General features: G+C 51.8%; 1 protein-coding gene across 2 annotated transcripts in view; it reads right to left on the bottom strand.

Moving 5' to 3' along the window:
- Nucleotides 1-15,296, bottom strand: part of CDH22 (cadherin 22) — a 141,968-nt gene that overhangs the window by 41,289 nt on the left and 85,383 nt on the right. The window contains exons 4-5 of one of the 2 annotated variants that reach the window (XM_006051397.4): nucleotides 12,930-13,049; nucleotides 2,078-2,245 (exon numbers count right to left, since the gene is read on the bottom strand). In XM_006051397.4, coding sequence (XP_006051459.4) covers nucleotides 2,078-2,245; nucleotides 12,930-13,049 — 288 coding nt within the window. The remainder of the gene's footprint in view (nucleotides 1-2,077; nucleotides 2,246-12,929; nucleotides 13,050-15,296) is intronic. The other variant, XM_044927582.2, reaches the window with a different exon arrangement.

Genomic DNA, 15,296 nt, shown 5'->3' with positions numbered 1-15,296 from the left:
TAAAAAAAGAAACATTCACAGATATAGAGAACAAATTAATGGTTGCCAGTGGGAAGAGGGAAGCGGGCAGGGGCAATATAGGAGGAGGAGATTGAGAGGTACAAATTATTAGGTTTAAAAAAGCTACAAGAATATATTGTACAACATGGGGAATATAGCAACTAATTTATAATTAATTATAACTATAAATGGAGTAAACCTTTAAAAACTATGAATCACTGTATTGTACACCTATAATTTACATAATATTATACCTCAAAGAAAGTGAAAGTGTTAGTTGCTCAGGTGCATCCAACTCTTTGTGATTCCATGCACAGTAGCCCGACAGGCTCCTCTGTCCATGGAATTTTCCAGGCAAGGATACTGGAGTGGGTTGCCATTCCCTTCTCCAGGGGATCTTCCCCACCCAGGGACTGAATCCGGGTCTCCTGCATTGCAGGCAGATTCTTTCCTGTCTGAGCCACCATGGAAGCCCCTATTATCTACCAACTATACTTCGATAAAAAAGAAAAAGAAAAGCAAAGAGATGATGGTCATGAAAGTGGATGGTGGTTAACTCTGGAAGAAGAGGTAGGGGGAGAAGTTATAATTAAGAAAGGACTTGTGGCAGCTTCCGGGTCCTGGTCGGTGGTTACAAGAGTGTTTGTTCTGTAATTCTGTGTTGAACTGGACATTTATATTTTATGCATTTCTGTGTGCTGTACTTTACTTCCCAATAAAGAAATAAAGAAAGAATAGATGAACAACACAGCTATATATTAAAAATGGATAACCAACAGGGTCCTACTGTACAGCACAGGGAATCTGCTCAATGTTATGTGGCAGCCTGGATTGGGAGAGGAGTTGGGGGGAGAATGGATACATGTGTATGTATGGCTGAGTCCCTTTGCTGTCTGCCTGAAACTATCACAACATTGTTAATTGGCTATACTCCAATATAAAATGAAAAAGTTAAAAAAAAAGAAAGAAAGAATACATGAATGAATAAATAAGAGTCTTCCAGGGGCTCCGGCCCTCTGTCTGCCCCACTCCTTCCAGCTCAGGGCTGGCACACAGCCCGGCACACAGCAAACTGGGTGGCCCCGCCCCTTCACAGGGGCTTTAAAGCTTCCCCATCAAGTGACTGAGGCTGGGCTGGGGGAGTGGCTGAGGGCGGCTGCTGGACTGGGTTCCCCGGGCAACAGCAAAGACGGGGAGCTGGCTGGCGGGCTCTGCCCACCCCACTTGGCGTCTGGACTGAGGTGCTTAGGCTGCGATGTGCTCTCAGCTAAGGGATTGGATTCCCTTATCTCTCGGGGGTCAGTCCCCTGTGGCAGGGCCTAATGTGAGAGCAGCAGACCTCAAGTAATGACTCGCCCGATAGGGATCAGCCCGGCTCCCCATGGCATTTAGTCTCTGCCAGCTTCGGCGGCTTCCTGGGCACAGCTTTCTCGTCTGAACCTGGGATGGAGGGGCTGGCTGGGCTGATGGGAGGTGGAGGACAGGACCAGAGAAGACACCCCCACTCTGTTGTGCCTGGGGAGGCAGAGAGTGGAAAGCACCCTCCCCCAGTTCAGAAGCACAGAGTCCTCCAGGCTAGGAGGAGAGGAAAAGCCCTGTCTCTCCAGACCCTGGCATTTCTATGCACAAATGATAGGTGCCCCTGGACATGGCTGCAGCCTCTGTCTGTATGTCTAAAAGACCCCTGTGTCTGTCCCTCCATCCCCAGTATACCTTTGCAAGCTCGGATCAGTAGCAGATCACACATAATAAGCGTGACAGGGGTATGTGCAAGGACCAGCTGGAGTGGGTGGACAGACGGGGCTCACTCTTGGCCAGAAGCAAGGTGCGGGGAGGGGTGGTAAGTGTGTTACATGGATGTGTGGAAAGTCAGACAACTTTGGGGCTGTCTCTTGCAAAAAGCAAGATTGGAGTGGGAAGGGGGTTGGGGTGACTTGGATGGATAGACAGAAGGACAGATCGGGGAGTCCCTCTATGGCGAGAAGGCTGCAGGGCAGCTTGGGGTCAGAGGGTGGCTGGGAGGGATGACTAAACAGACACACAGATCCACTCCTCCCTTTGGGAAGGCCTCACTCACTCTGCGGGAAGCGGGGCGGGTTGTCGTTGACATCAGTGACCACGATGGTGACGGTCGTGGAGCCGGAGAGGCCGCCCAGCTGGCCCGCCATGTCTGTGGCCTGGATTACCACCTCGTAGCGCTCCTGGCTCTCGCGGTCAAGGTCGGGCACGGCCGTCCGGATCACACCTGTGGGTGGGGGGTTGAGGCCAGGGATGCCCCTTGCCAGCTGCCAACCGATACAGAGACCCCTCCCCAGGCAGAGGCCAGGCTCATTCAAGTTCAGGAGGGGAGTTGCTGATGCAGAAGACACTGATACAACCACCGTGTAGGTGTGGGGCTCAGCATACACACACAGACACACACACACACCTGCATGCTTATACAGATAGGCTCACAGATAACTCACTCAGCACTCCACACACACACACACTCCTCTCTCACACACATCAGATTCATGCACGCGTGTGTCTTCAGTTGCTCAGTTCGTGTCTAACTCTTTGAGACCCCATGGACTGTAGCCCGCCAGGCTCTTCTGTCCATGGGATTTTCCAGGCAAGAATACTGGAGTGGGTTGCCATTTCCTTCTCCAGGGGATCTTCCTAGACCAGGGATCAAACCCACGTCTTCTGCATTGTAGGCGGATTCTTTACCGCTGAGCCACTGGGGAAGCCCAGATACATGCACATATACTTCCCATCCACTTGTACACATAAACACACACATTATATACAGACATATTAACATACATCCACACACTCACACACATACATGCATATTCACACACTCACATGCAACCCAAAAGCAACAGAATATGGACTATTTAGTTTACTAAAAAGAGGCATAGGGCCTAGAATCAGGCACTGTGTGACTCCCCCTTGAGCCTCCGATCCCACTTTCAGGGTCTCAGTTTCCCCATATGAGGGGGAGTCCCGACATTTTCTGGGTGAGCCTGGCCTGTGTCTGATTCATCTCTGGGTCAGTGTCACTCAGCCCAGAGCCAGCCCCAGCGTGGCGGCTTGGTGAACGTTTAACTGAGTGAACTGGCCTGACAGTCACCCTCAAACACACGATGGAGTCACACTCGCCCACACATAAACACTGATATGTCTCACACACTTAGACGTACTATTAATACATTAATACACAGGTAACACCTATGAGGTCACATGCACAGGCACACACATAGCTACTAGCACACACTTATTCTCACACGCACACATACACCCTCCACGATTAAGTCATCCCCCAGCCCTGGGGACCCCAGCCCTTTCCTCTGGGGCCCGGCCCTAGATTCTCTGTCCAGGCACCAGCTAATTGCTGATCAGACAACCCTTCAAACTGTTAATGGAAGCAGGCAGAGGAGCAGCAGGAAGGGGTGGCTGTGAGATGAATTCTGAGCAGAGGAAGGCTGGACTTCTGGTCTCCCTGCACACTTGCTTATACGGTGGGAGATCAGGCGGGAGGGGGGAGTTGATGAGCCAGTCAGAGTCCCCCCACCCCTGACCCACTTCAACCTGCGAACGCCAGGTGGTGGCAGGTGGTGCCCAGGGCCTGAGCACCAGGTGGGGTCACGCACCAGCAGCCCCACGATGCGCCCCATAAAACCCAATCTCTCCCTCCTGATGTCCCCAGACAGCCCCTAGCCTCCAATAAAGGCAATAGAACGGGAGGAAAGGCTATAGTGTGTGTGTGTGTGTGTGTGTGTGTGTGACTGGGGGAGCCAGGGGTGGTGCATCTTAGTGGGTGTGCCTGCTTTTGTGGGATCCCATGGAGATACGGAAAGTGCAGTCTGTCTAATCAGGGGTCATGGAGACCCTCTATCAGCGGCCTTCAAGACTCCTCAATAAGCTCCCTCCTGACTGCTCCTTGGCCTGGACTGATCTTTCCAAGGGCAGGGGAGACTTGGAAACAGACGAACTTGGGATACATCCCAGACCTGCTATTTGTTGACCAGGTGATCTTGAGCAAAACCCCTCACCTCTCTGGACCTCAGTTTTGTCATTTATAAAATGGGACCATCACATACCTCCCCAAAGAGCAGGATTTCCCCAACTGGCACGTGGACATCTCGGGCAGGATAATTCCAGCCACGAGGTGCTGGTAGCAGCGCCCTCCCCCTCCCAGCTACAGTTCCAGACATTGGCAAATGGTTCCTGGGGGCAGAATTGGTGCAGAGTTTCATCTCATGAGAACGGCATGTGACAGTAACAATAACTGACATGGATGTGCATTTACCCTGCGCTTGCCATGGTTCTAAGCACCTTAAGGGAACTGCCTCATTGAAATTGCTCATCAGCCCTATGAGGATGGTGCTGTGATTATACCCAGTTTGCAGATGAGGACATGGAGGCACAGACAGGTTAAGTACTGGCCCAAGGTCGCACACAGAGAAAGTGCACAGTCAGGATTCCAGCAGACTCTCTGGGGCCAGAGCCCATGCTGTGGACGGCTCTGCTGGACCTCAGTAAGGATGGTGGGCCCCTGCCCAGCCAGCCTAGTATCCCCCACCCCACCCACCCTCAGGTACAAGGGGAGAGTGCAGGCCTCTGATAGAGTGATGCTGCGCTTCTGTCTCAGCTCCTGACAGAGCCCTTGCTCATCTCCATCCTAATCAGGCAAGCCACGCTTCCAATCATGCACTGGGCTCCTTGCCCCATCTCCCTGGTGCTGGACCTCAACACTGGGACTGTTAGAGGAATCCCTTCTGGGGATTAGGGCAGGACCCAAGTCCGGGATGGCAGGGGCCCTACTGGGAAGGTGCCCTTGTGTGTCCTCTACCCTGAGGGGCTGAAGGAGGGAAAGAGCAGGAAGGGAAGAGAGAAGAGAGGGAGGAGGATGAAGGTGGCAGAGACAGAAGGAGAGAGAGACAGAGAGGAATCTGAGAGGTCAGAGCGGAAAGAGACGGAGAACACCACATACACGGAGGCACAGAAGAAGGGAAAGGAGGGGAGGAGAGGGAAAGGGAGACCCACAGAGAGACAGAGGCCTGGAGAGAAACAGAAAGAAAGAAGAAAGCAAGGCCAAGAACAGCAAGGGCAGCGTGAACAGACCTCCTCAGGGACGCCAGAGAGGCAGACGGACAGGGAGGGGTGGAGAAAGAAGGTGGGAGGGCCGAAAGGAGAGGGCAGACAGATGGACTGACAGGGGAGTGATCACGGGCCAGAGACGTGGTGGGGGGCTCCCTGCGTGAGCCAGGCAGAGGGGCGGGCTGGGGGGTGGGGCGGGCCAGTCGAGCATTTAAGATGGGCTAAAGAAAAGTGAAAGTGAAGTCACCCAGTCGTGTCCGACTCTTTGCGACCCCATGGACTGTAGCCCATCAGGCTCCTCCGTCCATGGGATTTTCTGGGCAAGACTACTGGAGTGTCATTATCAGAAAAATGCAAATCAAAACCACAATGAGGTACCGTCTCACGCCAGTCAGAATGGCTGCTATCAATAAGTCTACAAACAATAAATGCTGGAGAGGGTGTGGAAAAAAGGAACCCTCTTACACTGTTGGTGGGAATGCAAACTAGTCACAGCACTATGGAGAACAGTGTGGAGATTCCTTAAAAAACTGGAAATAGAACTGCCATACGACCCAGCAATCCCACTGCTGGGCATATACACCGAGGAAACCAGAATTGGTTTCTTTACACATGTAGCCCAATGTTCATCTCAGCACTGTTTACAATAGCCAGGACATGGAAGCAACCTAGATGTCCATCAGCAGACAAATGGATAAGAAAGCTGTGGTACATATACACAATGGAGTATTACTCAGCCATTAAAAAGAATACATTTGAATCAGTTCTAATGAGGTGGATGAAACTGGAGCCTATTATTCAGAGTGAAATAAGTCAGAATGAAAAACACCAATACAGTATACTAACGCATATATATGATATTTAGAAAGATGGTAGCAATGACCCTATATGTGAGACAGCAAAAGAGACACAGATGTAAAGAACAGACTTTTGGACTCTGTGGGAGAAGGTGAGGATGGGAAGATTTGAGAAAATAGCATTGAAACATGTATATTATCAGATGTGAAATGGATCGCCAGTCCAGGTTCTATGCATGAGACAGGGTGCTCAGGGCTGGTGCACTGGGATGACCCTGAGAGATGGGAGGGGGAGGGAGGTGGGAGGGGGGTTCAGGATGGGGAACGCATGTACACCCATGCTGATTCGTGTGAATGTATGGCAAAAACCACCACAATGTTGTAAACCTAATTAGCCTCCAATTAAAAAAAAAAAAATACTGGAGTGGGTTGCCATTTCCTTCTCCAGGAGATCTTCCCGACCCAGGGATTGAACCCAGGTCTCCCACATTGTAGGTAGACGCTTTACCGTCTGAGCCACCAAGGAAATCTATGGGCTAAGCTTTGTCATTTACGTCTAGGATCTCACAGATGTGGAGTCTGGTGATGGGGCCACTGTGCATGGATGAGCTTGTGGACCAAAACCTCAGCGGCCCCGGCTCTGAGTGAGGCTGGGAGCAGGGGTCTGACTGAGATCTATGCTGTGGGTGAGGTGCCACGATTATGTGACTGGCCTCCTTGCTGCCCTGTCACTTCTGACTGCAGAGGAACTGGGGACACTTAAGACTTCATCCCTAGAAACAGGTCATGAAGCCGTCCTGAGTGTGTGAGCAGGTGTCTTCTCTGGACAACTAGGAGTTGGGTACCCTGAAGCCATGCTGCCTCTGGACCCTGTCCCCCCGAGCCACACCCAATGACAGGTTGCTATGGTGATAGCTCCTGAGGAACCACGCCTACTGGGATCCATGCCTTGGGTCAGCCTCTCCCATGCTGACTCCAGCCTCGGCCATAGGACTTGCTTTGGCCAACGGGACATCAGCAAGTGTGACAGAAGCAGAGATACTTGATAAACCCTTGTGTGCCAGGGCTTGTCTCCTTGGAACCCTGAGACCACTGCGCCGTGAAGAAACCCAAGATGAAAGGCCACAGCTGTCCTAGCTGACCTGCCAGCTGACCGTTGCTATGTGAGTGACCCCAGCAAAATAACTGCCCAGCCAACCCACAGAATCGTGACAAATAATAAATTGTTGCTGTTTTAAGCCACCGTGTTTGGGGACAGTTTGTCACATAGCGGTAGATAGCTAACAGAGAAATCGAGATTCCCCAGCCTGTTCCTCTTCTGGGCTCACTCCTGTAGCTGCATTTCACTGGAGGGCCATCTGGCTGGAAGGTCCAAGATGGCCTCATGTATTGATACATGCTGGGCAGTTGATCCTGGCTGTTCACTAGGCCTTCTCTCATCCTCCTGTGGGCTGGGCTGGTTTCCTTAAACCGTGATCTCAGGACCATGTTCCAGGAGAGAAGCATGAAAGCTGCAAGGTCTCTTAAGACCTAACCTAGGAATCTGCAGAACATCACTACATTCCACTGGCCAAGGCAAGTTGTAAGGTGGCCCAGATTCAAGGGGCAGGGAAATAGACTCCTCCTCCCCCCTCGATGGGAAGAGCTGAAATTACTTTACTAGGAGGCCAATTCAAGGATGGGAGGACTTGATGGGGTATTTTGCAATCTGCTCTCTTCCACACCCCATTCTACCCCCAACATGGGGAGAAGCATCCTGGAGGCTGGTGTCCACCTGAGAGTCTGAGGCAAAATTCTCGAATTAGCTCTTACACCATCTGGCTCTGGGTTTCCTTGGTGGCTTAGTGGTAAGGAATCTGCCTGCCAATGCAGGAGACACGGGTTTGATCCCTGGTGCGGGAAGATCCCACAGGCTGAGGAGCAACTAAGTCTGTGAGTTGCAACTGCTGAAGCCTGTGCACCCTAGAGTCCGTGCTCCACAGCAAGAGAAACCACCACCATGAGAAGCCTGCACGCCACAGTCAGAGTAGCCACCACTCTCCGCAAGTAGAGAAAAGCCCGCAGCAGCAAAGACCCAGCACAGCCAAAACGAAATGAATAAATAAAATTATTAAAGAAAAATCTGGCTCTGAAAATTCACTCACTGACTCATTTATCAGGGCCTTACTGAGGGGCTATCATGTGCCAGGGCTACACAGAGTCAGATAAGAAGTAGCACAAAAATGAGGGACTTTAGAGTCAGAGAGATACAGGTTCAAGCCCTGTTTCTACCATTTATATGTTATCTGACCTTGGGCAAGTTCTTAACTCTCTCTGAGCCTCAGTTTCCAATTCTGTACAATGGGACTACTCAGTGGAAAGGGCTCTTACGTGGGTTAAATGAGACAAAGCTTCAGCAGCAGGTCCCACATTTTGGAGATGCCTTGAGGATTCCCCCTCCTCAAGTCCTGGGTTGTGGACCCCATAAATCAGTTCCACAAGGACCGAGATCCACAGTGGCCTTGTTCATCATCTTATCTATACAGTCTAGCACATAGTAGGTGTTTGATAAACATTTTGACTTACGGACCTACAACCATAGACCCTCTGCCTGCCTCTCGCAGCCTGGGTGTAGTTGTCTGTCTGGCTTCTCTGTTGGAGCAAAAGCCCATGAAGGCAGAAACCAGATCCAGTGCATCATCCTGACCCCCGGGGTCTGGCACTTACAAGGGTGAGTTTCATTCCCTCTTCAGGAAGCCAATGTTTCTGGCTCAGCTAGGAACGTTCCGCAGAGATCTGGAAGTCTCTGAGAGCCAGAGGCTTTCTATTCTTGCTGGGATGGTGGCTGGGCGGGGGCTGGTAATGAGAACCTGGCCCCAGCTCCCCACAGCCTCATCCTCACCCGACGCCCCCAGTTCCAGCTGTTATCCTCCCCGCCCCCGCTGTCCCCTCCAAATGCTGCAGAAGGGGCCCTGGAGCCCAAGTGACGCCTCATTAGCCCCGCAAATGCCATCCCTGTTTTCCCAGTGGGGGGTCTGCTGGCAGGCCTGGCCTTTAAAACACACACGCTAATTCCTCCTCTGGCACGGGCCTCGTGGCGCCCCGCCTCCTCCCTTCTCTCACACCTTCCTCTCAGGCCCCGTTCCGGCTCTGCTCCCTGCTATCTGCACAGCAAGAACAGACTGTACCTCGCCGCGGCTGCTAAATATAGACCCGCATCAGCGGAATATTCCTGGCTGGGGAAATGGAGCTGGGGCTGGAAATGGCACCAGGGCGGCTCCTACCGTGGGGCCGAAGGCTCGGGGAGGAAACATCGAGTCCTTCTTGGGCAATACCTCCCCAAAGACCCTTTCAGACTGTGGAAGTTGAAGGATCCTGAAAACAAGGACCCCGTTTGTGTTTCTCCACTTGCCTTGCCCCCTGCCCACTTTCGAGCTTCTTGAGAAGCCTTCCTGCCCACCCAGGCTCCACGGTCTCCTACTTGCCACCTTCCTCCCAACTCTCTGCAGCGGGGGATGCTCTTTCTTAGAACCTAGCCATCCTCTTCATTCTCTTTGAGTCTGATGCTTCATCTGCCCACCCCTGTCACCTCCCAGACTCGGTCCTGGCCCTGCCCTTATTTCTCTGGCCTGCCTTTTCCTCCCCACCTTAAAGCTGATGAAGGCATGAAGGTTGCATCACCATCATCCCCAGGGGTTGCACTGAGCCCATCACACCCTCACTGTTCCCTGGCCTGCATCTTCTGTCCTAGATACCGGGTGGCCGACCCCCTCACTTTCATTCAGGGCTCAGCCCCAATGTCACCTCCCCAGAAAGTCTGCCCTGATTTCCTCATCTAAGTCTACTCTATTATCCTGCTTAGGTGTCTTCGTAGCACTCATTGCTACTCAATATTATGTTGCATGTTTATGTGCTTGCTTCTGTATTTCCTACTTAAAAGCTCCGTGAGGGTAGGGTCTCGGGTTTGTCTATTGCTGCACTCCTAGGGCCTGGAGACAGCAGGACAGGTACAGGCATTCAATAAAGAGCTGGTGAATGAATGAATGAACGAATTCTCCTACTGGACCCTCCCAGCAACCATGTGAGATGAGTGTTATTCTCTCTCTTGTGCACACAGGGAAGCCAAAGCTCAAAGAGTCCCAAGTGTTCCTGGAGCTTTACGCCCATATTTCAGATGGCCCATTCTAGACGATTCTTCCCTCCTCTCATCTTAAGGCCAACAGAGTTAAAATCGTATTAAATAGCTCTGCACCAGATCCTGAAGCATACTCAGTAATTCCTCTGCCCCGCGACAGTTTTCTTAAGCCACACCCATCCTTTTGTTCTTGTAGATGGTGCCCCTTTCCATCCCAGGTGCCGATGTTAGGAAACCCCAGATCCCTTCCTTAATCTAGTCCAGGTCTCCAAGGTTTGCCCTTTGCAGGAGCTCACTGTCACCTCTCATTCTCCCTCTTCAGCATCTCCACGAATCTTCCCTAGCAGTCCCGAATCATCTCTGGCCCCCAACAAGACGAAGCAAGTTAAGGAGTCTGGGTGGGTGCTGAGAAAGGGCGCAGGCTTTGACTTTTGTCCTTTGGGGCTCTCTGCTGGCACCCCAGGCTCCTGGGTGTCCCTGAATTCAGTGCTTGTTTCTGAGCCATGCTATACAAGGGCAGCCCGAGGGATCTTGTTAAAATGAAAACCTGAGCATGTCACTTTCCTGCTTTAAAGTCATCAATGAACCCATAGGGTTGGCAAGGGGAAGGGGAAACAAGCTCTCTCCTAGGCGGCTCTTCGCAAGTGTAATCTGGTACATTTCGGCATTATCTATCCTGATTCCAAAAGCACATGCTCTTTGACCCAGCTTTTCCACTTCCCGAAAATTATCCTGCAGATACACTCACACAAGCACAAAATGATATATGTATGAGGTTATTCACTGTAGCATTGTTGGTTGTAGGAAAAGATTGGAAACAGCATAAGTGTCCATCAAGAGGGGACTGGTGAAATAAATTTCAGTGTATCCACAACAGCTGTTAAATAAAAGAATGAGGAAGCTCTTTATGTGCTGATATGGGATAATCTGCAAGATGTATTGTTAAGTGAAAAAGGCAAGCAGTGTGTATAGTGTGTGTTTATAGCTACCGTTTGTGTAAAAAAAAAACCCAACAAACAAATACATGTACCTATTTTCTTGTACATGCATAGAATAGCTCTGGAAAGATACACAAGAAAATTACATTGGTTGCTTTGGGGATACAGACCAGGTATCCAGGGGACTAGAAGGGGTGAAAAATTTCCATTAAATACAAATTTGGACTTTTTTTGGGGCTGTGCTGGGTCTTTGTTGCTGTGTGTGGGCTTTCTCTAGTTGCAGTAAGTGGGGGCTACTCTCTAGTGGGATGTGGGCTTAGCATTGCCGTGGCTTTCTTGTTGCAGAACACAGGCTCTAGCCTCACGGGCTCAGGAGTTGTGGGTTGTGGTACATGGGCTTAGTCGCTCCGTGGCATGTGGGATCTTCCCAGACCAGGGATCAAACCTGTGTCTCCTGCATTGGCAGGCAGATTCTTTACCTCTGAGCCACCAGGGAAGCTCCCAAATTTGGACTTTTTGAATCTTGAAATGTATTATCTATTTAAAAAAAAAAAACACAATATTTTTCAAGTGAATGAGTTCAAGGTCTCATAGGATATATACACCACGTGGCTCCCTTTGGGGTTGCAGCTTCTGAGGGTAAGAGTGCTCTTCCTTCCTCTCTTTTTAAAAACATTTCTTTCATGTTTGAATGTTTTCTAAAATGTATTAGTTTTGCAAGGAGAAAAAGTAATGCAGATATTGTGTGTAAGAGCATGTGATTATAGACTGGAACCCTCCCCCTAAACAAAACAAACTCACATACACACAATATCCCAATCTCAAATCTATCAAACACCCTCCCGCCCCACTGCCCTTAGAATAAAATCCAAGTGCTTTGCTTGCCTTGCACGCGACGCAGCCAGGCCCCAGCCAGCCTCTCCACGTCACCTCTCCACAAGCCTCTTCCCCAGTCCTGAGTTGTTTACAATTCCCCTTACGCCTCAGGCTGTTCTCTTCCTCCCGGTTTTGCCTGCACCATGCCCTCTGCCTGGAATGCCCTTCTCTGCATCTTGGTCTGGCCAGCACTTTATCCTTTGGAGATTGCTACCACTGCCTCCGAGAAACTGGCATCCTAATTGCCCAAGCAGACGCCTGTCCCCCTGCCCCCACTGGACTAGGAGCCCCATGGTGACTTTCGATAAGCATTCGGTGGTGTCTGATGTCTCAACCCCTGCCTTCTCCAGTCCCAGGGACAGTGAGAGCACTGCTCTTGGCATTGGCAGCCACAGCCAGCTGTGGGACCTCGAGTGAACCAGTTCGCCTCCTCCTCTGTCCTCTGTGCCACTCCGGCAAGCCGCTGCCCCACCCCGGGATGTACTCAGGTTCTAGCCTCTGAGTGAGTGAAGCAGTGGACAGTGGGAGGGGTACTGCAGCATTGCTTGGTGGTGGTGGGGAGAGCAGTGAGCCAAGACCTTCCCTAACGGTCTTGGCTTCTGTCTTCCCATCACATCCTTAACAACTGTCACTTGAACAGAGGTTTCACAACTGCCAAAAATGTGCCTTGCACAGGCCCACTGCCGTCCCCTGCTACCTGTCGGCCCCCAGCTACACTTATGACCATGGCCGACTCGTATGGACTGCGGACGCGTCTGCCCAGTTTAGTTCCTAGGCCAAGGTGGGGGGCCACGGAGTTCAGATCTCTGACGTCTTTTCAGGAGGCTCATAGAGGTTGCCTCCCACCTCTTGGTTTCCGTGCCAGTCTTGCAGGTGCCTACCACTCCATTTTCCCCCCTACTGCTCTGTCCTCTCTTCCTACCTGGCTGCCCTCCCTCTCCGCTACCCTGGGGTCTCCTGGATCCAGTGAGATGTTTCGGTATCCTGTCCTAACCTCAGCGCTGTTGGTTGGAAGGCTGAGAACAGAAGTCCGTCCGCCTCTCTGGCCCCGCCCCACCCCTTATGCCCCGCCCCGGCCCCGCTTATGGCCCCGCCCCTTGGACTGGTCCCACCCCTCACCGGTCTTGGGGTCCACGGTGAAGTGATGCTCGCCATCCAGCACGCTGTACACCAGTCGAGCGCTGCTGCCGTACGTGGGGTCATCCGCATCCGAGGCCATCACCTGCATCACCGATGTGCCTGGGCGCAGGGGACAAGAGAGACAGAGGTCAGCTGGCGCCGCTGTGCTCGTTCACTCCACCTCTCCCCACCCACGAGGAGCTGGGAAAGGAGACTAAGGCCGGAGGTCGCTGAAGCCAATCCCTTCACAGTCCCCTTGTCCACATTAAGCCCCAACCCGCTTCCAGATCTGGGGACCTTCCCAGTAGCACGAGCAGGACCATGGAGGCAGATCTGGATTCAAATCTCCTTTCCCAGCCACAGGACTCTGGCAAGAGAAGAGAGCCTCTCTGAATCTCAGTTTCCTCACCAGAAAAATGGGGACAATCCTGGTTCTTGTTCATGATGGAATGCATTTTAAACTCCCAGTGTACAATGAACGGGCTCAGAGCCGTCTCTCAGTGGTGGTGGAAATGGTTAATTTCACCAGTTAAGGTCATCACAGTCAGAGTTAGAGCTGAGACTGCAAACCATGCACTTGACTCCCAAAGCAGGGCTCTTTCTACCCATCCCAACACGTCCTGATTTCTCAAGGAAATTCTGCCTTCTTCCTCCCACCCTCTATACTCCCATCCCCACCATGGAGGGGGCATGTGCAGAGGTCAATGCAGAAGGACAACCAAGTTTACTGAGACTCAGCAGCTAGTGTCTCTTGGCCCCCAGGCAAAAGAAGAGCAGTACCCAGCTCTTGCTTTGGGAAGTAGTTGGCTGTGGTCCTTGGTGCCCTTCTCACTCCTCCCCCCTGGTGCCCAGACAGTCCCCAGTCCCAACGCACACACTTTTCCTCATGCTTCGCACGTAGGCTGCTGGGGAGAGTATAAATTGGATAAAAGTCCATCAAACAGTGGCAATTAAGTTATTGATTTTCGACGCTGCCTCATTAAACTGGGAGCTTCTCTCGGCCTGTCCCAGAGATGGCTCTAATTTGACATCATGTTCAATTTGACGAAAGCAGAGCTTGGGACGTGAGGCTGGACAGGGTGCAGATGAGGGAAGGGGTGGGGGAGGGGTTGGATGGGGGGACGGGCTAAGCTGAGTGGTCCATCAGAACCTTTCCAGAGAGGAGGGGATAAGACCCAAGAGGGAGTCATGGAAGGCTTGGGATGGGACCCAAGGGGGATGAGACTCGGGCATCACTTCAAGGAGATGCCCCCTTCTGGGTGCCCTGCTAAGGCTCCAGATAGAGCCCTCCTGGTGGGCTGGGCTCTCTGGGCCAGCGGGTGGCATGCTGGGGGGTGCAGCCAGCTCACTGCCTGGCTAATGAGTGAGGCTCTGGAAGTGCTACTGCAGCGATTCTGCTGAGCCCAGACTGCCGCCCGCCTCTCCCGCCTCCAGCCTGGGGCCCTCGATCATTCCAGACAGACACATGTATTTATTTTTCACTCTTTTGCATTTCTCATTTCCCTCTCCGTGTCCCCCCCTCCCAGCCTCCTAAACCGGCCCTGCAATGCGCCTCTCTCTTTTGGCGGCTCCAGCTCTGCATCAACCATGTCAGAGTTGCCTGGAGAAGCTGAGAGGAAGAGGTTTGGGCAAGCCCCTCCCTCTTGATGTTAGGTAACCAGGGGTCTTCTATTCAGGGCCAGGGCATGATCCCAGGCCCCTCCTATTAAACAGAGAGAAGAGAGAGTAATAGATGCTACTGAGCACTCACGGCATGCCTAGCTTCACCAGCCACTTAAATCCATTATCTCTAATTCTTATAGCATCTCTGAAAGGCAGAGTGGACCTCTCTAAATTACAGGGGGAGGGAGGGGAAGAGGTCAAACGGGGGAAAAGACCTGAATGGGGACACAGAGTGACGAAGTGGTGGGACTTGAACCCAGGACTCTCTAAGGTCAAAGTCCTCTGGAAGCCAGAGTCAGCACAGACACACACAGTGACTCTGGATGGTGGCCTGTTGTATTGAATCACAGTCAGTGACTCTGCCACTTCTTAGCAGTTTGACCTTGGGACTGTCATGAACCCCATTTTTGCCTCAATTTCCTCCTTTGTGAAATGAGGGTGAGAGCACCATCATACTCCTGGGATCGATTTCAGAATTCAAATAGATTTCCGTATTCAGCAGCAAGGACAGTGCCTACCCCCATGCTAAGAACTCAATAAATGCAGGTTGTTGTTGTTGTCTGAGGAGGCACTGCATGCCTGTATACAATGGCACAATCAAGCCTCCCTCACAGACATACTGAAATGAGAGACGATACATACAGCATCAGGCTCATGGTGGGCGCTCAATAAATAGTGGCTGCTGTAACTGTTATGAGAGAGGAT

The sequence above is a fragment of the Bubalus bubalis genome, chromosome 14, assembly GCF_019923935.1.
Source record: "Bubalus bubalis isolate 160015118507 breed Murrah chromosome 14, NDDB_SH_1, whole genome shotgun sequence".
NCBI lineage: Eukaryota > Metazoa > Chordata > Mammalia > Artiodactyla > Bovidae > Bubalus > Bubalus bubalis.
This window is presented reverse-complemented; position numbering and strand designations above follow the sequence as displayed.